The sequence below is a fragment of the Phasianus colchicus genome, chromosome 3, assembly GCF_987193195.1.
Source record: "Phasianus colchicus chromosome 3, bPhaCol1.hap1.1, whole genome shotgun sequence".
Taxonomy (NCBI): Eukaryota; Metazoa; Chordata; class Aves; order Galliformes; family Phasianidae; genus Phasianus; species Phasianus colchicus.
In genome coordinates, this window is record NC_143438.1 from 60,518,192 (window position 1) to 60,546,022 (window position 27,831).

General features: G+C 41.3%; 1 protein-coding gene across 1 annotated transcript in view; it reads right to left on the bottom strand.

Moving 5' to 3' along the window:
• The window catches only part of CYP7B1 (cytochrome P450 family 7 subfamily B member 1), a 123,341-nt gene extending 97,006 nt beyond the window's left edge, over window positions 1-26,335 (bottom strand). The window contains exon 1 of the mRNA XM_031612907.2: window positions 26,102-26,335. Coding sequence (XP_031468767.1) covers window positions 26,102-26,196 — 95 coding nt within the window. The 5' untranslated portion in view covers window positions 26,197-26,335. The remainder of the gene's footprint in view (window positions 1-26,101) is intronic.
• Window positions 26,336-27,831: the final 1,496 nt, after the last annotated feature.

Below are 27,831 nucleotides of genomic sequence, written 5' to 3' on the forward strand. Positions count from 1 at the left end.
AGGCAGGAATAACATATGATGTATTCATCTTGCCTCCAGTACCTGTATCAAGACTGACAGTTTGTAACTAAACAGGAGTTTCAAATAGCAAAAAAGTTCATTTTGACCAAATACTGATCATTAATAAAGTGAACATAATCCTTCTCACATATAACTGAAATAACTACTTATCCATGTGGAGAGAACAGGCAGCTGTCTCCCAGTATTGATAGATAAATTTACAGATAAATTGCCCTGGGAAATTTTCATGACACTTTCCTTAAGAATAGCCACAGGCAAAAAAGGTTACCCTGCTATCTTATATGAACATTAATCACAGCCTGCTAGCAAACCAAACTACAGCAACACTGAAAAACAGAGTCCAGAGACATCTTCACTATCTCTTTCTTTTCTATAAACTTCGATATAGATACCACCACAACAGAGACAGATGCACAGTATCAAGAAAAGCAGTTCTAAATGCTGCCTCTGCCAGACTATTGAGCCTCACAATGTACATAAAAAAGTGTTACCCCTGAGGCAAATAAACATTGCAAAACACAGTCCTCCAAGAAACACGACACAGCATTGGAAGTGTTATGGTATATTTAAATCCTGTCCTCTCATTTTAATAAAGAAATATTGGTACTGCAAGAGAAAATTACTCTTGCTGCTAATTTAAAGCAGACTGTTGGCTTTTGCAGTAGGACTGCTATGTGTTCTCTTATGGTTCCCCTAATCCCCAGTTTATCTTTGCAGACAGAGGCAGAAGAGAGCAGCAGGCCACAGCTCTCCTGCTGACGCTGGAGAAGCTTGCATCCCCTTGCTTTGGAGATATCTTCCTGAACCTCAGTGCAGAGACAAGCTCCTGGGACCATGCACAGCAAGGCTATGCGGGTTTTCAGAAGCAGACAGGATGCTAATCTGTGCTCTGTAATTGGCTGTCGAACACTTTCTAGATATAAACAAAATAAAGTTATCTCTTTAAAAACATTTTGAGTGCTTTCCCCTTCTCTGGATGGCAGGACATGAGACTTATTGTTGTAATCCCCTATCTTTAAAAAAGAAAATCTATCGTGGTAGCTTTCACTTTCTGTTACACGTTTTAGTTCTAATCTTACATTTCTTTCTTCTTCTTCATTTCAGCTTTCTGAAACCATCTGCTTTCTGTTAAGATGAATTCTTAAAATCCTGTGAGCTGCTCATATGAAGTGAGTAAAGGTTGGATTTTCTAAAAGAGGCAAAGAATTGCAATGTAAACAACCTATATGCAGCTTATATCTTCATTCAGGTTTATAGCAAGTGGGCGGATACATTGCGTAACTACACTTCAGAAGGGGTAATCAGGTGCTGAAATGTGCTTTTGATTGTGTACTGAGCCAACTGTGTTGATCTATACAAGCATGCATATCTTTGTACCTCTATTCATTCCTTCACCTTTTGAAAATGTGATCTCTTATGAGAATTAATGTTCAAGGTTATAAGGGCTTACAAATTCCTTCCTTCCATTGCTACAACTTCTAAGCTTCATTGTCTCTGGTTGCTCTTCACCACACAGGAAAGTATAGTGAAAACATTTACCCTGTGGTCAGCTCAGGTTGATACAGTTTATAAGAAGCTTAATAAATACTAAAAAACAGTAATACAATAAATGCATCTGATTTGCAGTCTTCGGTAGGCTCCACTGCAAATGAGAAAGTCTCAGCTGAGGCTGCAGAGTGTGAGCACTGTGATGCACCTGCTGAACTTTATATGCAGGTTATGGCCACGTTGCTGCACAAAGCATCACATGGCCTCATAGCTCCTCATTGTTTAGATAAAAGTTCTGTTCCCATTGTGTTGCTTCTTCTTGATTAAAAAACTAATTGAGATGGTCTGCAGGTCACAATATTATGACAGAGAATTAATAAATGTTCAGCTGAGGTGTCCAGTGCCCATCCTTGACACAGGATCACTGTTCCCATGGATCCAGCTCTATGGCAACATCCTTAAAATCTGTATCTGTGCCTCAGAGGTGAAGACCTTATCCATAGAAGTCATTTCAGTCTTTAATCATATCCATATCTTTTGCTCTGACACATTACCTTGTTCAACCTACAGTTAGTGATGAAGAATATCTTCAGGTAGAAGAACCTTATCAAGAAATAATTCTGAAGCCTTTTGCATTGAAATTACAGACAGCTGTGTTTGCCCGCCTGAAAGGCGTGAATTGCATTTACAACATGATTTTGTTTTGAGTCCACTCCACAGCATTTTGATCACTCTAGCTTGACAGATCTCAGTGATGCTACTAAGAAGTTCTGAGCAAAGGGTAAGTCCCTCTGTGTGTCTGATCTACAAGGTTGGACAGGAGGTAGAGGTTTGACCACGGGGCTTAGAGCCATGGTCCTGTGGAGGGGATCCATTGCCAAACTGCTCCTGCTGCTGGTGGGGCGTGGGTTCTCAACCCCATTTAGAGCTGCGTTAAACATAAACTCCAAACAAACATACAGGGCCTGAGTTCTTAAAATATCTATGGTGTGAGGCATCTCTGGAGATACTCGAGTAGTGAAAAGTTTAATTGTTGGGCAAAGTGCTCCTCTCCAAACTAAATGGTCACCATAAAAGTGGTAAATTATGTTCATTTTCAATGGAAAAATGTGAGGGAGAGCGTTAATATGTCTGCCATCTGATCAGGCTATTCTGTTATAAAAGCATTTGTAAGTGTATTAACCTGTAGGTACAAATTGCTGATGGGTTGCAAGAGATTGTTATGGAGGACTATTAACTATGAGAAAGAACAGTCACAATAAGTAAGGGATGGAAAGCACAAACTAGCAGTTAGGACTCCTATCTTTTTCCATTGCATCAACAGCATGTGAACTAGTATGCATTAATATATGACAATACTTACACTTTGTTGAATGTTTCATAATTTAAACTTTGCATCCATTTTTTTTTTCAAAAAAAAAAAAAATCTAAAGCAAAACAGAACAAAACACACAAAAGCCTCTTTTCTTTTGAATTAATATTTTTAAATTATAACTACACACCATATCTACTCAGGAAGCTAATACATGAGTGGAGAACTAATGGGACTGTAACATCAGAGGTCTCAGCCCAAGCAAAGTGCAAAAATGATTTTTAACTGCACTTTTGAAAGTTGCTTTTAATTCAGGGCCAATCAATTAATTCATTACAATTATTAGTTTATAACAGTCAGACCAGACACTACCTTATAAACCATGTCATATAACTGAGGTCTCTGTGGTGGGCTATTCAAGAATTTCTGAAAGGCAATTTTTAAATACAAACAAATAGCTCAGATCCCTTACAAGTATTTGACGGAAAGAGAAGTAGGAATTAATTTAGGAATTCAAAATCTGCTAACAGTCACTGCAGAATGAGAATGCTGCAAAACACTCATAAAGGCGAGTTTAAAAAATACCAGCTGAGGAATGCCAGACCTCACACTACTGAGATTCTCTACTATAAACACAGACATATCGAAATACATTGAGCAGGAAGAGAGTCCAGTGCCATGGATCTGATCCCGATGGCTCAACCAACAAGATTTTTATGTCCCAGCTCAAAGACGAGGCTGTAGTCCTCAATATGCTTCCAATGACAAAGACAGCAGTGAACAGAGAACTGGAAGGTAGATAAGGTACTTCTGACATTAAAGTTTGTGCACTGCTAACATCACTGCAAAGGCCACTTCTTTTGCAACACTGGGACTCCCCACAGCTTTTAATGTCTTTCTTCTAGATTTGTAAATCCCTGTGACGTTTCCTAAAGAAATTTCCAAGTTTGTTCAGAGCAGGTACCTCTGCCAATATAAAACACACAGGATTTTTCGGTGTTTGGTACAAAACAGACAGAAACAAGAAACAAGCTCAAAATAAAGTAAGAAAAACCCCAGCAATGACACCTCAGATTAACTAAAACTCTGATGGAAACCATAATACTTAATATTGCCTTTTTTTCTTTTTCTCTCTCTCTTCCTCCCTCCCTCCCCCCTGAGAGGAGTGACAAAGAGCACACACAGTCTTTTCCCCAACAAGCACAGATAGCTGCCTGCACTAAATATGAACATCCTCTGACCAAGCACTATGTTCTGTCTTCTCCACAAGCGGAAAAGAGATGGAGAAATGCCATTCCTCATGGCACAGATCCAACTTCAGAGCAGCTATCAGCAATATCTATTGAAAGGAAGAAAGCGAATCATTTCTTGCTATGAAAATAACATCCTACTTTGCCATGAATTCCTTTGTTAAATCAATTTTTTTTTTCTTTTCAACCCTATTAACAAACAAAATACTCTAATCATGTATTTAAGGATTTGCATAGAAGGAGGCCTCTTGGACATACTTCATCAGTTCAAAATATACAGTTTACACCCATGAAAATGTATCAAAGCCACAAATGCTTTGGTCAAGAAGTTTCACCCCTCTTGAATTGACTGATGATATCATATGTTCTAGGAATATTTTTATCATCTGGCATGTTGCTCGGCACCATATGGCACAGCACACTGACAAGAGAGAAAGGACTAGTTTTAAATATTATATATATAGGTAGATAAAAATAAATGTTACACTTCTATACAAGTATAAAGACACTACTGCACATTTCTGCAAATTCGTATTACAGTAGGGGATCATTACAGAAGGTATGCCTTTTGTCCTCACACTAGTATACAAAAGTAAAAACTACAAAAGAAAAGTGCAGCATAGTTTCAAAAAAAAAAAAAAAGAAAGAAAGAAAAAAAGAAAAAAGAAAGAAAATGCAACGCCTTAGAAAAAGAGCTTGAACTAAACACAACACTTATTTTCTCACTTAGGAATGCTTCTTTTTCCAAGAGTTGTAATCATTACAATAATGACATATTAACCCTTTCTTTTGGAATTAATTCCCTGCAGTTAACTCGGACAGATAGACACATTTTACAGTTACTTATAATTTGTATACAAAGTAATAGAGAAGGAGGCATTTCTCTCAGTGCCAGAGGATGAAACCTGCTGCTTTTTTTCAGGAAAACTTTTAAAAGAGAAGCTCATGTCATTTGGCATTAATATACAGAAATAATGATTGAAAATTGAGACAATATATAAGATAAAATGTAACTATAAATTGTATGAGTGCTTTACTGAATATTTACGTTGGTTGTTCCAAAAGAAATTCCTTCTATTTATTTCCCTGGAAACTACAACCAATACAAAGAGCATAATAGCACCACTTGAAAGAGCAAATTCTCAGCTATTAAACTCTATTTTTCAACACGTCACCACTACTAGCTATGCATTTTCACTACCAATGAACAAGAGCCTGTGTGCTGCATTTTTAACAATCTGCGCCAGCGGAGGTGATCCAATGTCTTTATCACCACCCACTGCCTCAGTGTCACCATGTCCACTGCTTGGCCTCCAAACACGTTCAGCAAGCATCACCGAACATCAACAGGTGCCACTTTTTCCTCGTGGAGGAATTTAATGAGTTATCTTTGCCCCATACGCACTTCCATGCCAGACGCCATTTTGTCAGACTGCCTCTCTGCTGCCATCTGTCAAACAGCAACAAAATGTAACGGAATATTGGTGGGAAGGTTCAGCCTCTACTGCCATACAATCAGCATCTGCCTCTGACATCGTGAGCCAACATAATGAAACAGGAGGCATTACTTTCATAGCGGATCTAGCATTCTCAATAGTCAGCAGGAATAGGGAGGTGATCACCCCTCTGTACTCAGCACTGGGGAAGCTGCACCTCAAGGGCTGTGTTCAATTTTGGGCCCCTCACTACAAGAAAGACACTGAGGCCCTGGAGCGTGGCAGAGAAGGGCAACAAAGCTGTGAAGGGTCTGGAGCAGAAGCCTACTGGGGAAAAGGTGAGGGAACTGGGGTTGTTCAGTCTCCAGAAGATGAGGCTCAGGGGTGACAATATCACTTCTACAACTGCCTGAAATGAGGTTGTGGAGTGGTGAGGGTCAGCTTCTTCTTGTGGGTAACAGCAATAGGACGAGAGGCAATGGCCTCAAGTTGTGCCAGAGGGGGTTCAGGTTGAATATTAGGAAAAATTTCTTCTCCAGAAGAGTGGTGAGGCACTGAAACAGGCTGTGCAGGAAGGTGGTGGAGTCACTGTCCCTGGAGGTGTTCTAGAACCATGTAGATGTGGCACTGAGGAACATGAGTTAGAGGGCATGGTGGTGAGGGGCTGATGGCTGGACTAGATATTAGAAGTCTTTTCCAACCTTAATGATTCTGTGATACAACATTTTTCAACTCTGCTGCTGCTCAAATCTTTACTAGCTCATCCATGCCCAGAAGTGCTAGCCCATCCCACATGCTGTGTTGCACTCTCCTCCTGCTTGTTCTGGCACTGGCATTTTCCACATCTTTCCCAATGGGCTCACTACTCTCAGTGGAAAAATATCTACCAGTTCCAGATCTTGGGAAATGTCATTTAGACTCCTCATCAAGTCTCCACAATATTTAAAAACAAATGAAATTACAGAGTTTGCTTTTGCATATGGTACTGTTCCTACTGCAGTATATACTACCTTAGTACAGGATAAAGACACTAGGAAAAAATAAACTGTTTATGATCCGAGTATTCTTACAATGTCGTCAACTTATTAGAGATACAATGACATTTAAAATTCTTCAAGATCACTACGGTATCTATTAGACAAAGTATCAAAGCTTGGAAAATTACACAACATGGGTCGGTAAAGAACTGAGGACAACGTTCACTAATAAAAAGAGCAGAAATGGATGTTCTATGTATATAACAGAAAATATAGTTTTACCTTAAAAAAGATATTTGCTACCCTTTACTTCTGATAACTATTCTAATTTCTAATTAATGAATCTTCATTAAAACAAATTTTTTTTTGTTTTTACATGTATGGGTGGTAGAACTGAGAATAATGGGAGAGATCAAGCATAACAGAAAAAGTGGAAATTATGAAAAGAAGGAAAACTGTGAACTTGTAACAAAGAATATTGGCTTGCAAATTTGGGTAAATGTTAGTAGGGGGGAGCTTGAATTCCAGCTCTCAAACATTGATAGGGTTTTAACCCAACAATCTCTTACATTATCTCTAAAGTGAGAAGTCGTCAATACAGCAAGAGGACTTCCAGGAACTGCTGCCCACCACCTTGCCTCGGAGGGCATCATTGCTATCCTGTGATAGTAGTGGGAGCTCTGCTCACTGCTCACCTCCATGTCTACCAGCTGAGGCTGCTTCCCTGCAGCTGCAGTGTGGGACCCACATATAGGAGCAGCTGCAGTGGGGTCCTGTATGGCCCGAAGTCAGCATCTGGGGCTGATTAGGAGAAGGAACGTTTTCCAGTCCAACAACAGCAAAATGAGTCAGAAGAACAGAACCAAATACCTGGCAGTTGGATGAAGAAGCTTGTAAAAACTCAATTAAGTCTTAAGTGAAAAACTGAGCCTTAACGGGCTTCTGGTCTTGGAGGAAAAAAACATGCAAACATGCAAAAAGCAACTGCCAATGACTAGGAAACGATATATCCAGGTTATAGATATGGTGCTTTAAACACAAAAGGAAGTGGTTACCAGGAAAGATGAGAGCTGGTTTGGAAGACGTTTGTTCAGCAAAGAGATGTTGGCCTGACACTGTTAAGTGAGATGCCAAAGCTTACCTCAAACCGAGGGTCAGTGTTCATGCCCTTATGCTGTGGGATTTATAATCAGAGATTGTAAAACTGAACAGATTGTGCTCAGAACAGGCATAAGCACAAAAAGGCAGCGCAGAAATATCTCCTCAACAGCAGCTACTCAGAGTCAAAATCCCTCTGTCATTACTTTTCAACTTACTTTGTCCCAAGTCCTCTCTCCCTGCCATCAAGCCCACCATTTGTTTCATTTCCCTTCACTGCAACTACCAGATTTTGTAAACTTTCAAATCTTCGCTCCTTATCATTTCTTCACCATCTCCAAGACCTGTCCAGGCCTAGGATTTTCATAGGCAGTTAAATTGCTGGAGTCCCTGGATGGGTTCCAGCCACCATCCAAAGTGACACTGAAAAGAACACCAGGCTTTTATACACACACAATATCAAAGCTAATTCTCAAATAAAGTCTCACATGTACATCTGCAGAGCAATAAAAAATAGGCCAAATTATCCACAAGACTCTTAATTTCTATCCACAGGAACCTCAACTTTTTATTTTAGTATTTAAGGAAGGATTTTGTACCCAGCAAGTGCATCTCAGCAGGCTTAGCCAGCTTGAAAGTCTGGCCTCTAAGGATTATCTTTTCTATATGGGGCATGTTAACATGAAAATTAGATCCCTTTACCATCTACTTGTTCTTAAATACTTTCATGTAAAAATTAATATCCAGAAATAACATCCAGAATCAAACCTTACACTCCTCCATTTCTAGAATATTTGTAAAGGTAACAATTTAATTTTTATTATAGAAGTACAATTTTATTCATCTTCAATTTTTCAGCCTTGGGAAGGTCTCAGTCCAGAAGGAATTTGTGAAAGCAGTGAGTGAGAAGCCTGCCCTCTAAATTTTACAACTTACTTTAGCACACTTAAGTAATACTGGTGTGCAAATGGCTATATCTTCTATCCACATCTTTTTCCTTTTAAAGTCACTGGAAAAACTTCATTTTGATATATAATTAATCAGGCTCAAGGAGCTTTATTGATAAACTCTATGTAAAAAAAAATAATGAAGTCTGTGATACATTCTTCTTCAGTGAATCTAAGCAGTTGTTAAAATGAGTGGAAAACCTACCCATTCAATGAAGTGGAGGACAGATGCATGTTAGCTAAAACTCCACGGAATAATCTGCTAATCTATGGGTATATATTAGCAGCAGAATAAACACTCCCCTCCAGCTTCTGACAAAACTGAAAACATGGAAACAAAGATGTTAGTTAAACAACCCCCTTCTGAAGAATGCTAATTAACTTTTATAGGTTACATTTTCTTGATATACCGAAATCAAAATGACACAGCCATTTGTTTTCCCTGGCAAAGTCATGCACATCACTGATTATTCAGGTTTTCAAAACTGTGTATAATACATACTACCACCTACACAACAGCACAACGCTGACATTTCAGCGCAGAACATGTTGAAGCAGTATTTCTGTACTGGAAAAAAAGAACAACTAACAAAGACATTTCCTAGAAGGTATCCATCGAAGAGATGAGAATAATGTATAAAACATGCCTTTTCTTGAGAGCCTGAGGTTACAGATGCCTTTTACACTACATCATGTTCCCAACATAACAAATCTGGCAGAAGCACCAGGTTGAAAAAGAGAAAGGAATTTTATTTCGATTTTGTGGAGGAAAAGATGCTTACCAACATTTTGCAGTATTTTTTGCATGGTAGAGTATATTTAGGGGAGTTACAAAAAAGTTGCTTGAATGTCTTCGCTTCATATTCTTTCTTTCTTTAAAAATGTATTCATTATGGCAGTCACCACTTTAAACAAGCCAAGATGAAATGACTGTATTCCTCATACTACATTAACTATCTTCAGTTACTCCTGTTACGTGAAAGGTTTTACTTTTCATACACAAGGAAGTCTGAGTGATCGTATCTAAAATCCGACCCAGACAGTCTTCTACTTACTCAGAACAAGTACACAGAGCTTCCTTATTTAATACGATGCTCACTACTGAGCAAGGGAGCTGCTCCCTGATCTGCAGGGATAGACAGGCAACATTCAATTCCCAGCTGCAAACGAGTGAGTTGATCAAAGTCAGTGAAGTTCAACAGTCCAAAACAGGTGCAAAGGACTTGGAAAGCAGATTGTATCCTCACAGCACTCCTGGCACAAGCATGAGGGTGGAGTAGCAATGCTTCATAGTGAGTGGTGTGCGCCTCAGGATCTCACACACACTAGAGAGAAAACAAGGCAGATAGCCCAGAACAGGAATCCCAAATCCTGACTAACCCGTTGCTGAACTCCTTGTTAAACAGCCTGCAAAAGGAGGTCAAAATTTCTGATAACAACATATGGCTCTGGCTGAAGCTGAAGTTTCCTACAAACACCAGCATTGTTATTTCAATGAGGCCTTGTCTAAAAAATAGTGATTTGAGCAACAACGTGGCTACGCTGCTGCAAGCACGCTGTGAGGACAACAAAACCTCAGCATACTCAACCACAGATGACAAGGTTTGAAGCTTTCCATACAGCACACATCTAACATCAAGCATTCAGCTACAGCAGCACAGCCCCACAGTGGGGCTACAAAGTCACAAACCTAAGGGAAGCAAAAAGCTGATGGCAGCCTGGTTCCACTAACACTTTTTTCATTATGAGGGGGAAAAAAAAAAAAAAACAGGAAAAGGGAAAAAAAGCAGCCTCAGAAGATCACACTTGAACTCAGACAACTATTTTCAACACGTCAATATGGAAATGACTCTAAAGTTGGATTTCAGCCTTCAGATTCAGCTAAAGATACCCAAGTATCTGAATTGATGATAAATGGTAATTCACTCTAAAGAAAATGGCCACAAATATAAATCAGTTTGAAAGAAAAATAATGAATTTCTTTTCTCTTAAAAGCTAAAGAGGTTGTAGACTGACAAGGTCTGATATTGTTTTAAAAGACACATATCAAGAAAGTTGTACCAACTTAGCAAAGTTCAAATTTTGACACCAGACAGTACAGCTAAGTGAATACAGAGGCAACTTGAAAGTGAGAGTCTGAAATATTAACTTCAGGAGAATTAAAGGAAAATTACTTAGCTCCAAGCATCCATAATCACAGAATGACTGGGATTGGAAAAGGCCTCTGGAGGACATCTTAGTCCAACTCCCAGAATGTACCCATTGTGATTAATTAGTACAGTAAGATGGTAGGAACTTTAGAATCTGTTTGTAATCAAAAGATTCATAAGGTTTTCACTCTACTTTTCTCTTATGAAGAGAAAAAAAGCCCTCTTTGTTTTGTAAGGATTTACTACTTGCTAATATCCCAGTTTAAACTACCTACCCGACACTTCCACTTTTCCATCATATGCAGGCAGTTATCTTCCATATTGCTTATAGTCCTCATTCATCCAGAAAAATTACTTGGCTAAAAAAGGAATTATTTTAAAGTTGAGGCAAAAACTGCCAGTTTACAGTTGAACTCAGGATGAGAAATGATACTTGGTATACTAAGGATGAAAAGGAAACAAAGGACACAGTCTTTCCATGGCCATAACTGCATAAACGATGGTGAGGCAAATACTCCATTATTTGAGGAAAAAAAAAGGAAAAGAAAGAGGAAGAGGAAAAAAAAAAAAAAAAAAAAGGTAAAGAAGCTCAGTTTGGCTATGTCTGTGGCCAGAACAAGAATCACCTCCTAAGTACTCAGTACTGTTTACCCAGAGTATATGCTGGATTTTTCCTTGGCCTACTTTTGTTCTCCTCTCACATCTGGTTTCTGTGGGAAGGAACACATGCATGTTTCAGAAAAAGCCCATTATTTCTACTAGCCACAAAATACCTGTGCAACCTGACTTACCTGTGCAGCTTGCTGTAGGGAGCTTGCTTTGGCAGGGGGGTTGAAGTTGATAATCTCTATAGATCCTTTCCAACCCCTACTATTCTGTGATTCTGTGATGTTTTTTCATACTAGAAGGAACTATCTCATACAAAAACAACATGAAGAAATTCTGGAAAATTAGGTTCTGAGCAGCTGAGGACTACCAAGGGCAGTTCTCACATGATAACTTTCTCAGAAACTCAGGACAGATTTGGTTACAGAAGCAGTTCAGAATCCAAACACTCAAAATAAACAAACAAAAATACTACAAAGTCACAAAATCTTTGTGGCTCAAAAGGCTCAAAAGCTCCTTCATCACTTTTAGTGACTATGTGATGAAGTTTGTCATCCCAGTTGCAGAAAATTCACATACTATGTGGTCCACAGCCAGAAGACAGCCATCCTCAACTGTGTTCTGGATCTTATATACAGCATACAAATGAAAAATGCTTTGAAGGCTTATGCTCTTGAACACAGAAACAGAGTTCGTTTGCCTCGTGTGTCAGTAGAATTATGAAAGGAGATTAAAATTCAGATTGTTTTTAAAACATTAGTATCCTACAAGCTTGCCAGCTTATGGAAAGAAAAATAACAGATGAGTTTTGCAGTTGCATGACCAGAAGACAGTGAGTGTGCTAACTTCAGCTAGAGGTAGAACTGCTTGTGCTACCCAGACCAAAGAAAAATTAAGAGAGACAAGTCGCTGTATCACAGTGCTAGGAATGTGAAAAAAACTGCCTCATAATCAGGGCCATGTGGTCAGAATGGATTAGGGCAACCATACAATTTAAATATACATAGAATTTTATTTGAAAGTAAACCTAAAATTGGCTCCAGCCCTTCAAAGTGCTAGCCAACATGTACATTTTTATGGAAGTAGAAGTTCTACTTCGAAATAACTTCAGTTGCCAACTAAGAAGTGGTCTCATAATCTACAGACTTTTAGGAGATGAGAACTGCATTCTAGATTCTGAAGTTTAAAGGCCTTCTAACTGCATCAAAACTGAGCTTTGAAATCTGGTTTAGAGTGTAAATTAGTACCAGATTTCTTTCCTCCTAGGAATCAGTAACACTAAGGTGAGGAAGTACTATTGTATATTTTACATCATACTACCAAACCAGAAATTCACGTTTGCCTCAGTAAGAAAGTGCTAATCTGTCAAAAAAAAAAAAAAAAAATTGAGCTTCTGCTCTGCTTAGCAGCACAAATCGCACTAAAATCAAAGGCTATTCAAAGGCTTTAAATCAGCAATTGCTTCAGCAATTCACTGAATCACAAGTTACAGGAATTTCTTAGGAAACCCAACAAAACTTGCAAGTATTATCCCTAACATTTGGTGGTGAAGATGAGATCAAGCAGAAGCAGAACTTGTGCATGGTCATGCTGCAAATCATTCACATCAAGATTTACTCTCTTTCCCATGGTGCAGTCTGTCATACTCATCAGAAAATACCATGCAAGCAACTGTGTAAGCAGCAAGCAGCACCATTAAACTGGTTCCTCAAAGCAGGTGAGCTGCCTGGGCAGTTCCCCCCAACACCGCATATGACTCCAACTGCCCCAGGGCTTCTGCAAGCACAGACACCTTGGTGAGAAATAAAGAAGATGGATGAACTACACTGCTCTCTAATACAATCAGGTTGGCAAAACGTGGTGCTTAAAATGGAATTGAGAAATTAGCAGAATTAGAGACCTAAATGTTAAAAAAAAGTGGCACCTGCAGTAGATACTTCGTGGGGGCAAAGATAAGTACATTTAAAAAAAAAAAAAAGGGAATTGAGGTAAACAAAGAAAAGGTTACACTGAATGACAGAAAAACTGCCAGAAAAATCAGGGAAGACTTAAATGCACTAATTTTTACTCTGTCTAAAACTGTTTAAAATCAGTTTGATCAGCCAGTCAAGAAGATTAAGCTGGTGTCATAACAATGACACAATTATATAAATGAAGAGCACAGTGACTGCTCTAATCCCTTCCCCAGATGAAAGAAGGAGTCCTACAGAAGACAGATGTCCTAGAAAAGGCAAGAAGCTTTCAAGCTACTCTTGACCAAGTCAAAGATAAGAAGGAACTAGAGGATAACTCAAAGATTAAAGCTAGACCAAAAAATTCCAGCATACCTTGATTTAGCAAAAACCTTGAAAAATTCATACTATAAATTCTATGGTTCAATAAACTCCATCAGGATGGAATGTAAATTTTCTTCAACAGCCAGAGCACAGGTCTACCTGTCCACTCAACTAACAGCTGCCATCTCGTTCTTTGGGCTTGACATTCATGCAATCATATTCTCTGAGAACATTCATAAAACCTATGAAACTTCACTCCTTCCTATGTGTAGACCAGGTTTTCAGTGCTTATTTTCTCTTTCTTTCTCTCTGCTTCTGACTGGAGATGTATTATAGCCTGCTTGCAGGTTTCATCCCATCACCAGAGGGGTATAAATCCTATACAAGGAGATCAGAGGGGAAATAAAGGGCAATTAGAGGAAGTGGACATTAAGAAGACACATCTGCTGACAGCAATGTTGAGGATACAGAAGGAATTGCCAGGTGACTTACCAACAAAAGCACTTAATTTTTTTATTGTCATTTTGTCTACGGAAAATCCCCTTATAGGTTCCAGTGTGATAAATGCAATTAGCAAAACCTACTCAAATGAAACAAAGAAGGGTCTCATTAGCCTAGCTTATCCCCTGAGCAGAGCAATGGGAATTGATGAAGACAGTTTCTATTCAATGAAGTGAATTTTGTGAAGAGTAAAAGGGAAAAATTGATAAATCAGGAGAAAAACACCCTAATAGCTGGTGGTAAAATGATACAAAATACAAAGCCTGCTGAAAAAGGAAAAAGGGATAAATAAAGACATCACCCTTTACTGACATAAATCTAACATTACCCACCAGCCAATCTCCACATTCAGGTTATAATGATTATCAGCTGAATTGCTGTAGGACCTTATTTATCCTATAGAATTCAACTTGTTTTCCATATATAGAGCAGTTTTGAGGACTTAGCATGCAAAGATATGTTTATTACAGCAGCTTTGACCAGACCAACCTTGGAAAATGGAATGGATGACCAGATTCTGTACTGACTTATACAATTCATACTTCAGCAACGAAGCAACTCATCTATCCTTTCTACAGTCTCGAGAAATGAGCTGACTACCAGGGACAGGAAAGACTTTCCTTACGGCCTTTAAGGAGATGACTCCATATTTGCCACAAAGAGTAAAAAGCAGTATTCAGCAGGGCTTAATCTGTAACTTCATCTGGTTGGAGTGGCTGGGACTAAATAGGATGTCAGAGATACAAATGATCAGTGGTAGCCAAAGAAGAGTTTTTGTCACCTGGAGCCTTTGTTCCTGTCCCCTGAGAAAACTATGGGAGATGGCCATGTTGTGCACATGTGGGAATCCCAGGGCAGCCTCCACTCTGGACCATCACCACCATCACCACCATGTGAGGACTTCCATCTTCCTGACATCTCAAACAGTTCAGTCCTGCGCTGAGAACGGAACCAGCTGTGAAGTCTTTATTTGGATGACTACTAAAGGGACTAAAACTGCACCTCCAAAGGACTTTCCTAACACTGCCAATTCTGTGAAAATATACAGTGTACTGTTGTTTGGGATTTTTTTCACATGGTCTGATGACAGAAATCATTTGGCATTCCAAACTAGCACCTTATATTCTTGCTGAAAACAATTAAAACAAGAAAAACTTACTGAGCTTTCGCTCTGGGGAAATGAACCACAGCGCTACAGTTCAAGTTGCTATCCCTTGTATTTCTTTTGAAAATCATGCAGTTGGAACTCTAAAAATGTAAAACACATATTCTTGGCTCCTAAACAATAGTCTCAGAGGTATTATTAATAACAAGATATACTGAAACAGTGTAGAAAACAAACAAGACCTCTTAGTATTTAGATTAAAAAAATGAAACATGAGTTCATCTGGTCCCGTCTGAATTGTCTCTGTTTTTGTAGCTTTGGTTAAGAAAACTTAACTGCTCTTCTGCTTTTCCCCAAAACAAGAAAGCATTCAGTGCAGAGACCACAGAACAGCAGCAGGCGGTACAGGGAAAATGGTTCTTACAAATGCTCTTGGAGTGGGGAGAAAGGATACACAGAAATCCTTAATAACTTGATAAGGTGCCTGGGGGACCTGCCTGCACCTGTAAGCAAGAATCACCATAAAATACAAAGTATTTATTTGTAACAGCACTACACAGTACTTTGAACAGGACACGGCCTGAAATAGTTTCTGGTGCCACCTCAGGCCTCTTTCACTCTTTAATTAACACTTTTCACTATTTAGAAGGACGCACCATCCACTCACGATACTGAATTCTTCAAGCAAGGACAGGAAGATAAGATTAACCAGCAGCGCAAACTGTGGGGTGAGCACTGGACTACTCATCAGGAGGGACAAACAAACTGAAGAGGACATCTTCCCATACACAATATTGTTCAAACACAGTTCAATTTAGCCGATTCAGGAGTCATGGCAGTGGCCTAGACTACAGAGAAAATGAGACTGGATGAGTCCAAATAACTGTGTTTTATTTGAAGTCTCTTTCTGAGTGCAAAACATAAAGGGATGTCCTACTCCTCCAAATGAGATCACCAAACTGTGGAGCCCAAACCTGCTCTTGAGTCCGTCAGATTCTCAGCACTGTCTGTTTTAACTTCTTCGCGCTGTAGAGCCAATGGGAGTGATACGCATGGCTTTATTTTGAAGTCTTTATAACAACAGGCTTTTAAGGCTCTAAATTTATCATGTCTGGTGTGGTTCTACCTATGGAAGTCCATGGATTATGAAATAATTCTTTCTCTTCTAAGTAGGATCTAGCAGCATTTTCACTATATTGGATGCAAGAAACTAAACAGCTTACAGAAAAAAATTCACTCCTTCACATATGCAAGATTTCTTTTCTTGAAGCTTAATTACCATTTTTTCTATCTCGGAGCAGCAATGCCAGAAATTCAGCTGTCTGTTCAACCACAAACCAGACATTGCGCAAGCAGCTGTTTCCCAAGCCACTGAACAGTGACACAAGCAAACTCTCCAGTCCTGCTGTGAGCAACTCTGTTGCTCCTTAGTGGTGACAAATAATTCAACCTGGCTCTAAAGGATATTACTTGCAAGCTGCTGGGACACAGCCTTCAAATTTCCCTCATTGGGTGCTCAGGAGGAGTCCCAGATCGGAACCCTCCATGCTGCACTTCTGGACCTGGAAGTAAATCCTTACCAGTCACACACACTGTAATGGCAACTGCTACTGAAGGGTCCCAAACATCTTTTACATACCATCATGCACAATATATTTCATCATCACATACATACAACTACGTTCTACTGCTACTGAATATCTCAGGCATGCATTTTGGAGGCAAAAACAGCACCAAGTATAAGCCCGTCTTCCCAGTACATTCATTCTTCCTCCCTTTTTTGCCCAAATATCAATTCTGCAGGTTCATCACATTTCACTGTTAGTTCTTGGATGAGTCCTGAACTGAGAGACATTTTCACTTCTCGCACAGCTACAGCACAGCTACACAGCTGCTCCTTTTCAAAAGGAATCACATATAAAAGCCGTAGTACAGGGTCTGGCGACATGCCTCACCCTCAGCTCTATGGCTGGGAAGTTAGCAATTGAAGCAAAACATATATCAGGCTGAATACTAAGAGACATCCGAAAATCCTTAAAATACTTGAAAAAATTTCATCCAACACATAACAAAGACAGAACAAAACAGAAGTTTTCAAAAGGTACAAGGAAGAAACACATAGTCTACTGGATACTTTTTACAGCTAACGATACCGAAACAAAAGCAAACCTTACAGAGAAGCTTTTTCTATCTGAATAAAGTATAAATCCGAGATGAGTAAGTATCACAGATCAATTCTCGAACAACTGAAGAAAAAAATTAAACCTTGTTACCAATTCCACCATTTAAGCCAGCTTCAGAGAAGCTTCCCGAACGAGAATCCTGAAGTTTCTCATAGTGAAAAACTAGCTGGTAAGAAGTAGTACAACTGTGACCTACCAGAAGCTCTGAAGAAGTGCTATTGTAACCTACACAGCCATGCCAGCACTGAAAAGGAAATCAGGAAGCAGTGCTTTCCAGCCACAGAAGCAATGACCAAATGCTACTGAAGCATCAGTTGAGTGGACAAAAATGTTGAGTAGCACGAAATGAGATATGGGAGGTTGTCCTTCCTTTGGCCAGCATCTTTCTTGGTTAAGCAGAATACATATAGAGAGTATCTGAAATTAAAATAATTTTCCTTGGAGACCTATTAGAATGTTAGACACCATCTCTTTAAAGTCTTCAGAGACTGAAGTATTACACCATGACAAAGGGGCAAATCCACCCCCATTCTGGCACGTATACAAAGGGAAAGTACAAAAAGACTGAAATACTGACTTCTCAGGAACTTCATTTTAATCACAAATTCCCTGCAGTTTCTGTCTACTTTGCTTCAGCAGCAGTAGTTTCTCTTGTTAAGAAATATGCAGGCTCCTTTTTTCTTTTCTTCTTCTTCTTTTTTTTTTTTTTTAAGCTAATTACTTTCAGAGCTAATAATTGCAAAATTCCTGCAATGCTCACACAGCATTGAAATGAGACCATCTTTTTTTTTTTTTTCCTAAGTACTTTGTTACTTAAGAAGGTAATCAAAGTGTGGCAATTTTCTGTGGGTTTTTTTTTCTGTGTCACTCAAAAAATGTCCACTTGAGGCAAGTGATGTAAGAATTCATAACGATCACTCAGGAAATATCTGGGGATGGGCCTTCTGAAAAGCACAGAGCTTGGATGAGGAACAGGCCAGTAATGAGTATGCTGGTTTGCTGGGAAGCCACAGGAAATTAGATAGGCAACCAAGGCAACCACATTCAGCAGTGCTCCCCCCTCCTGGCCATCAGGAGTAGATGGACTCAAGGAATTCCATGGGTGCAGGGGGAGGCTGTCAGCGAGGAATATGAGGAGCTGGTGGAAAAAATACCCGTAGTCTCTCTAGTAGAATACTGGGATGCCACAGAACAGCAAGGAGATGCTTTGTCAACTTCCCGCTGCGGCCACAACCTTGCAGAGTGCATTGTTGCAATCAGGGTGTTCAACACAGCATCAGAAAGGGTCAAATGTGTGACTGAGAGGACACTATTCTAACATCCCCATGTTAGCTTCGTTGTGCCCATCTGTTCTTCCTTCACCTGCCTGTACAGGTTTCAGTAGGGCACCCTGCCAGGGCACCATGCAATATTCACCCAGATAACAGAAACACATCCACTGTGTTCAGCTAGAACCTCCTGCTGCCAGGCCTCCAGCATGGAAGAGAATATTCTTTCAGAACATTAGAATATTGCTTAGGAAACTACAACATTAAATCACTAGAAGCACAACCATCGGATTTTTTTTTTTTTTTGCTGATTTGAATTAAGAATAGAAAGTACGAGCAGTTAAGAGGAAACAAGATATGTTCTATATGAGAGCCAAGATTTTTTTTCCTGACATGTGCCAAACAAAGAGAAGAAACAGAAGAATCTGGCACCATTAAAAACAGTTTGTGGAGAAAGGAACTGAATATCTACAGCCAAGCTCCATGTGGTTTGCAAAGAGGAAACTTTTGTTTTATGGGACTCTCAGTCAGCCAAAATTCTCCCAGACGGCGTGCAAATGGATATTAGCCTTAAAACCTACACGCATCTTGTAGAAGAATCAGTAAATGGATGGGAAAGAAAAGGAATACTGCTAAAGTTTTAAATCAGAATTCAAAATCTGCCTCGTGGCTTAAAAAGTTGGTTTACCAGACAGCTATAATGTCATATATGGTAAGTGTGTTGGAAGGGAAATGCAGGAAGTTAAGGCATGAAACTAGAAGTCAGGAAAATGAGTTCTAGTCCTGGCTCCACTACCAAGGAGCTCTATAAAACTTGGATAAAAGAGAAGAAGACTGCCAACTCAAATGTGAGATTTTCCTTAACTTCTCATAGTACATTAACATTGCACTTATGCTGCTTCTTTTAGCTTCTATATTTCCCCCAACTCCCTAGCATTCCTAGAACTAAGTTAAGCTAAGTGATTTGGCAGAGCTCTAAGAACAGTTACATTACCTGAAGAAAACAAGCCCTGCCCAATTTCTTAAACTGAGTACTTGACTGAAATATAAATAAATAAATAGACAGACAAATAAATAAATAATTCTCATAACTGAGCAAAAGACTAAGGCAGCTGACATGATCCAACAGCTTAGCTGAATATTTTGACAAAATGTGGCATTTCTGACTTAAAATGGTAACTAGAACTTGTACTTGAGCATACAGGTGAACAGGAATGGGCAGGCAGCAGTTCTTTGGTACATACTGAATGGCTACACCATGGAAGGTTTTCAGCCAAGAGATTCTTCTCTGGCCACAACTGGAGCACGTGAAGCATTTGGCTATGCTATTTGTAAATCAAGAAAGCACACTGATGTCCAGCTTGCAGCTGAGGAACTGAGGCAGACCAGCAGGCAGGTCTTTGGGTTCTGCACACATCCAGGTCCATACATCCCACTGAAAAACCTTCTCACTGCAGGAGTTAACAGGTCCAGGGGGCTCTATAGGTCTGACCTCACATTTGCCCTGAAGTAGCCTGAGAATAGAGATTTCTACTTGTACTGCCAATGATTAAAATGCATTAGGTGGCAGTTTTCACCATCATGCTTTGGGGAAAAGCAGTTAATACTTCCTGTAAGGGATCCTGGGTACCCTGCTCTGAGTGCCATTGACAGAGCAGGGGTTAGACCAGATGGACTGAAGGTCCCTGTCAACTTCCATCACTCTCTGGATCTGTGATACTAGGATTAAGTTTTGCCCTTTTTTTCCTTCCTTTACATACAGCATTTCAGCTAATTAGTCAACTAGTCTTGGCTTTCCTTCTCTGAGTATAGTAGTAAGCCTGAATCTAATTTTTGAAGCAGTCCATTCTGCACTCTGTATGTGCTTGGATTTGTCTTATAGAACTATCAATCTAAAGGATAACTCCAGGGGTTAATTGTTCAGTACTGCCTGTAAGCTAAGTGCATTTCTGTACAGTGCTCTACATGGATGCTCCATGCTTCATATTGCACTGGAGTAACAAAAAGAACTAAAAGCGATTCCCTTTAATTCACACACGTTGATTTTATTTCTTCCAAACAATAATGAACAGGAGAAAGCAAAACTGAAAAAGAAACAAAACAAAACAAAAAAAAAAAAAAAAAAAAAAAGAAAAGAAAAAAGAAAGAAAGAAAAAAAGATTATTGGCATTACACAAAAACACTGGAAGGAAAAATCGCTGAAAAAGTGAAAACCGCTGTATGTTAGAAAGAAATCTGAAGCTAGCAGTTCTGACAACCACTAAATATATCTTTGTCTCCCCACTCCATACATTTACCAGCATGGCATCTATTGATGCATTCTAGACGCTAATCAAGACCAGACCAGGTACAAACTAAAGCAGAACAACCCCTGACAAAGTAGGTCAAGAAAACTGGGAGGAAAGAGAAACTGTTGCTAGGTGGCAGTGTACCTTAAGCAAAGAACACTGTAAATCATAGATTATTGAAAAGTTGGTAGTCTGCTAAAGTAGGTGTCATCTTCAGTGTCATCTTCAAAGCCTTGGCTGGAAACAGAACCCAAGATGTGCACGCTACACAGACAGTGTTTCAAGTAGTGCTGAAAAAAACCCTAAGAAAACCTGTCGTGGGATACACTATTATGCAAGGCCCACGTGATAATGGCTCTCCAGGTCAATAGTGCAAGACAGCTCAAAAGCCAGTGAACTGAGTCTTGTATGCCTTGAGAAGAACTATAGTTTTGCTGACGCCATTTTATTCAATCCTTGCTAACTTTTACTGAAGATAAAAGCAGAGAAATTAGCTTTTACCACAACATGGCACAGCTGTGAAGTGTATATAGAAAACCCAAGAGCACTGGTGAAAATAAACTTTTCTTAAAAAAAAAAAGACCTTGAAGTAACATAACTGCTATTTTTTCCCTAGTTTCACTCTTCAGTCCTAATCTTTTCAAAGGTAAGAGTGGACAATGAAATTTAGCAAAAGGTCATAAAACTTTGCACTCTGTATAACACCAACAAGGAGGATGGAGAAAAAGGTTAATGTACAAAGCCAAGGTACTAGAGGAGAGGATTGATTTTTCTGGTATCTATCTGTCCTTCCTGATGTTCTCTCCGACAGAAAACTACCTTAACATATTGCCTAAATTAGCAGAAGTGGTAAAAAAGACAGGCTGATGACATCTTGTGAACTACAATTCACTTGGTAAGAGAGCTGTTAGCAAGCTCACAGCTTGTCACAGAGAAGGATAAGATGTTCTTGAAGGCAAAGATGGAATCTATATTCTTTTAAACAATGACTATCTGGGTTCAAGAGAGCAATTTAAAAATATATATATTTTAGATGAATATTGGAGTATGTGAGGTAATTCAGAGGGCAGAATAAAGGACAGAAATGAAAGACACTTGACTCCAACAAGGCTTTAAATCCATAGCTCAGGAGGTGACAAAATTCTGTCTGATAAATTTATCAAGTATTTCTTCTCACATTAAGTCTAATCTACTATGTTTTCAAGGTTTTTAAATACCGTGTTCTGACCCAAGCAGCCAAAAGTAGGCATCAACTCAAGGAAGAAAAAGTGGAACCCCTATTTGTGTCAGTAGGAGCCAACCCCTGTTGATCTCAGGCACGCTTCCCTGGCTTCAGCACATCACTGCTGGAAGACAAGCAGGAGCTGCCTTCACCTGCGGTGCCACCTCCCACTCCGTGAGACTGCACACAGTCAGTGCAAAAACAGTTTGAAAACAACAAAAAGGCAACATAAAGCTGGAGCTGACTTAGCCATTTCATAAACATAAAAGGGAATAATCAGCAGGATAGGAAACCTGGGTTTTGCCATAGCAGGAATACTTTCACGGGATACACAAAAAGGAAGCATTCTGGAGAAAACATTCCCCAGCAAACAGCCTGGATATGCCTTTCTTCATTACCAATAAGAGGGAAATCTTTCTGTAGCATGCAGAAGGCACTGAACCTCAGCTGACAGCAAAGTTTAACTCAAAATAAAATTTTCTGTGATTAAGGAAACTTTTGTTCTACTTCTGTTTCTTCGCCATCTGTGATACGAAACCTGGCAAAGAATCCAATTAGTTTCCTTTGTGTTATTACTGCCACCAGCACTCAAATGATAAACATTTATGCAAAAGGAAATTCCTCTGCATTTCTTTCTGTCTCCAAACACTGGATGCAAATACTTTAATAAGAAAACCTGTACCGCGCTTACACTGAAATCTGGTAACACCAGATTACACCAAAGGCACTGCAAATAAACACAGTAGCACGTTAAGACAAAACAAAATCTTTTGTACGGTTATGAGCACTCAGCCTGAGACTGAATCAAGCTGAAACAGCTCAGTCATGAAAGCTGAAATCCTGCGACATCTACTTAAGGAACCCAGGGAGTGATGTGAAGAGTTGTGTTCCTTGGGACACACAGCCCCTTGTTACACTCTGGAGGTGTAGCTCTAACAGCCTCATTGGTGGCTCTGCCTATCCTGAGCTGGGACATCATCTTGCAGAGCAAACCTAACCCAGCACTCTAAGGCAAGGTTACACTTGGCTGTGTGCATATACTTAAGCTCTCTGTTTATATACACGTTGCTTACATATATATATTTGACTACTGTACTTATCCCAGGTGGAAGCCACACACAGGTGTGGTAAAGATGTTAAATTTGATTATTCTGGTAAAACTCGTCTTGGTACCTGAATAGTGAGAAGCAATCCCATTACACAGAGTGAGTACATCAGTATAAGCACACAAACATTATATAAGATATTCATTTTTATAATAACACCTGCATAAGTGAAGTAGCAACATTTTCTCTAATGCAGGCAAGCTCTGCAAAACCAAATTGTTTATGTCTCGGTCTAAGTGGGTATGTTCATGTCAGGGCTACTGTCTATGCCTTTAACATTTATTCATGCATTATTTTGCTAATAGTCACTTTTCCTATGTCAACAGGTTCCCAGATGTCTTCTGCGTATGCCTGAGCAGGAGGGGGACAGCCCAGCCTGCCGTTGGGATTAATACATTCAATGCAAGAAAGGGAGAGAAGAATCTGACAGTCGGAGGAAATATGGAGGTAGAGACACAAATAAATCACAGAATCATAGAACTGTTTGAGTTGGAAGGAACACTGGAAGGCCATCTAGTCCAACTCCCCTGCACTGAACAGGAACACTTAAAGCAACATCAGGTTGCTCAAAGCCCTGTCCAGTCTGACCTTGAGTGTCTCCAGAGAGAGGGCACTTACCACATCTCTGGGCAACCTGTTCCAGTGCCTCATCACCCTCACTGTAAATAACTTCTTTTTTATATCCAATCTAAATCTCCTCCCTTTTAGTTTGAAACCGTTTCCTCTTGACCTATCACAACAGACTCTGTCTGTCCCCTTCCTTCTTACAGTCCTCCTTTAGATACAGAGCTTTCTCTTCTTCAGGCAACTCAGGGTCAGACAAGCAAGGGCAGACCACAAAACCACCCTAAATCCTAGGTGCACAAATTTAACCTTATTCCCAAGTTTTAACACACTGCACTCTTAGCATGGCCTTCCATACTGCAGAGCAGAAGGCAGCCAGGCTGCTGCCAGGTATCTCTCAAGACCACACACAATCTCTTCTTCCCTCACGCTAAAAAGAAAAAAGAAAAAGAACAAAAAAAAAAGAACATCTTCCTGGAGCAGGACAGTGCTTTTACGCCAGTGCCTTATGCTATGGACTGTACTGCACAGAGGTTGATGGGTTTTTCCATTTTTTATTTCCAGTTGCTTGCACACTGTGCTTTGTATACTTTGTATACTTTGTATACTTGTTAGACAAACAGCATGGGATTTACACAATTACTTTATTAATCACATAGCCATTTGGTTTTCAGGGCAAGACAGCAGGCCTTCTTGCTGAGGCCTCCAGTACAATTTCATTCTTTTGTGCAACAAACATCCAAACAATTTTACTGCAGACTCCACAGAAATAACTTCAAGAACTCTACAGACGTGAGGGTTATGAAAATAACCCAAAATGGGTTCTTCGGCCTTTTTTGCCTACCGTCCACATCTGTCTGAAAACCTAACAGTAAGGGCTTCGCCTGCTTCCATTTCAAAAAATTCAGCCTATTACAATTCTGCTAGCATTTCTATGAATAGCAGCATTTCTACGAATGTTAGCAGCTGAGTCGATGCGACAGCACCTAACCCCAAAATATACCCACTGCAGTTTGCCATGACCATGTCTTCACTCCTGTGCCAAGCTTGTTTAGAGAGTTCAACCTGCAGAAAACTAAACCTGTCAAAAGAATGAAGAGCTTTCTGTTGATTTTCCTTGCAGAACTGGCTCAGGGAGGCTGAGAGAGGCACAGGAGATGACCCCACTCCAACGCTCAGAGAGATGTCTTCCCTGCACACTTATGAGATGGCTTGGGCTCCCCATTTCAAAGCAGAAACATCATGGCACTGACCCACCTCAGTGACCAAATGCCTTTTGAGCTCAACGTGAGAAATGTCACGATTTCAAAATTTCCTTATGACACATGGTCCCAAAGTTACATTTGGTCTAAAAGCTTCCACACAGATTTTTGACCATTCTTAAGATGTACGACAACTACTTTTTTTTTTGCACTTGTACATTTGCTCCGCCTTCTAATGATCTGAAAAAGTAACTATTATTTAAGAATTAAATTTATTATTTGGTATGAGTATTATGTGATTAAAAAGAGAGAACTCCAGACCCTCCACTCCTTACTCCTCCTCTCCCCAAGCCTTTACATCCATTTATTCCTCAGCCACTGAGAGGAACTGATGCTGGAGAACATCAATATGAGCAACACCAGGGATACCTAGAAGAAGGTTTGCCGTAAGGGACTGGTCAGAAGCAGACAGACTCCGTCCAGGCAGTGCTTCTTGCTCCCTCAAAATGTCTTCTGTCCACTGAAAGTATCCCAATGTCTCTGTGTGTAACTCCTGAGAAGTTTAAGTGCTACGGCAGAAGCAAACTAAAAGCAACACGGTGGGATTCACCAACAACAGCCGTGAAGATGCGCATCACACCGCTGTCACACAAAGCTGCCCTCGGAGCGCGGTGCTGTCGCAAGCCAGCACCTCCCCGGAGCAGATAAGCACAGCGCACCTTAGACTCCGAGCGAAATGTCACCAAGAGCCGCACAGTCCCTTCTGCTACACAGGCCACGCAGCGAACAACTTCTCACCAAACCACGCACACTCACACGCCAGCCCCAAGGCCGTGCGACGAGCTCCGTGCATGTGCGCACGGACGCCCGCGCATCCCCACCGCCCTCAACCTCAGCCCCCCGCGGCAGCTCGGCCCCGCAGCGCAGCGCACCACGCGCGGCCGCCGAGCCCCGCCGCTCCCCCGCCGCCCGCAGCCGCGGTGCCCCGCCGGGCGCTGATAGGGCTTCTCGCGGCGGAGGGGCGGGCGGAGGGAGCGCGGCCCAATGCGCGGCGCGCAGCCCACCCGCGGCGCCCCGGCCCCGCTTCCCCCGCGCCGGTACCTTTTCCTCCTGCAGAGCACGCACACGGCCCAGAGCAGCAGCGCGGCGGCGGCCGCCCCGCCGTAGGGGCCGAGCGGCAGCGCTTCGGGGCCCATTCCCCCTCGCCTCTCCTGGCGCCGCTCCGCAGCCGGGGAGCAAAGTTTTGCCCGTCCTCCCGCTCCGCGCGGGAGAGGCGCCCGGCCGGCCGGCCTCCCCGCCCACCCCGCGCCCGGGGGCTGGGTTTGGCTGCTCCCAGCTCAACTTGGCGAGCGGGCACGCCGCGACCCGGCCGGCTCCTCCCCGGGGAGCGCCCCGCCGCGGGGGGGTGGTCTGGTCGCTGCCGCTCGCCCCGGCGCCGCGGTCGGAGCCTCGGCGGCGAGACGGGGGCCGCCCCAGCGGAACGGCCGCGGGGAGCCGGGCGCGGGGCGGCCTCGCCGCGCCGGGGGTCGTCGGCCCCGGGAAGGGCTCGGTACGCCCGTAGGCCGGGCTTCGTGTCCGGCTGAGCCCCTGTGCTCCCAGTGCTGCGCTGGGGCCGTTCGCTGTTGGGGCAGACGGCCGGTTTGTGCTCGCTGCTGAACGGTCTTCCTCTCTTGTTTATAAAACCTAACGAGGCCCATCGTAAGAGATGTGGGTAGTGAAGGTTGGCTCTGATGCACTGCGTTAGGTGCCGGGCCAGTTCCCAAGGTAGCACTTTCAGTTCTCCCAGTCCCATGCTGCTAGGACAAGGAAGGGGGACCAAAACGTGAGGCGACTGAGGATCCCATCCTGACGAAGTGTGAGGGGTGGAGACAGAGTGGGTCAGGGGAACAGAGTCTGCTTCTGTGACATCAACACAGCGGCAGTGGCACGGCAGGGCCTTGGCAACGCCGGGCAGCCCTGCTGCTGTCTGTCTGTCAGGCTTGGTCAGAATCACAGACGTGACACACGATGCGTTTGCAGTTAGACTGAATGCTGACAAGGCAGAGGTCTGTATACCACACTCATTCTCAGTTGCACACAGTACTACAAACATCCTCATACTTCACAATATTGGGTGCTGCCTTACTTCTTGGAGGCATCATGTGCAATTCTAACTTTCTGAGAGAAAGCATAAGAGAAACTAACATTTAACTACAGCTCTCTAGGGCTTTTTGTAGGAACCCTGAAATCCCCAACTTGGGAATCCCAGTGGGTTTCTTAGCAACTTATCCTGTTAATTCTTGCAAAATTAGTAATTTAAAACTGAAAGGCACTGCACAGTAAGAAGTTACACAGTCTGATTATGCAGGGTGAACTATTACTCATTTTACAAATGACCGCTGCTGTGAAAATTGAGTGTTTCACTTCACTGTGGAAGAGCAATATCTGTTCACTTACAAGTACGTAGCTACAGCAGCTAGAGTAATCCGTCATCCAGATTCAAAACGTTGATATGAGATTGCAATAGCTCTGGCAGAGGGCACAGAGCAGGTTGGGTTGCAACACCATTTCTTTATTTCCATTGTTTGTATTTGCCAGAGTTACTATCTCCAATCAATTGCAAATGGAAAAAAAAAAAAAATGCCACCAGGAAAGCACCAAGATTGTCTTATTTTAAAATGCAGGGAACGCAACCTGAAGGATCTAAATAACGTTTAAGTGCTGTGTAATCTTCTGTATCAACCTTTTGAAAAGCCCAAGGGGGTAGATTAATTTCTCCTCTACTAGTAAAGGCCTATGATTTAGAACCCCAAAACTGCGAAGTTTTGTGTTTTACTGAAATAGGCCGTCCC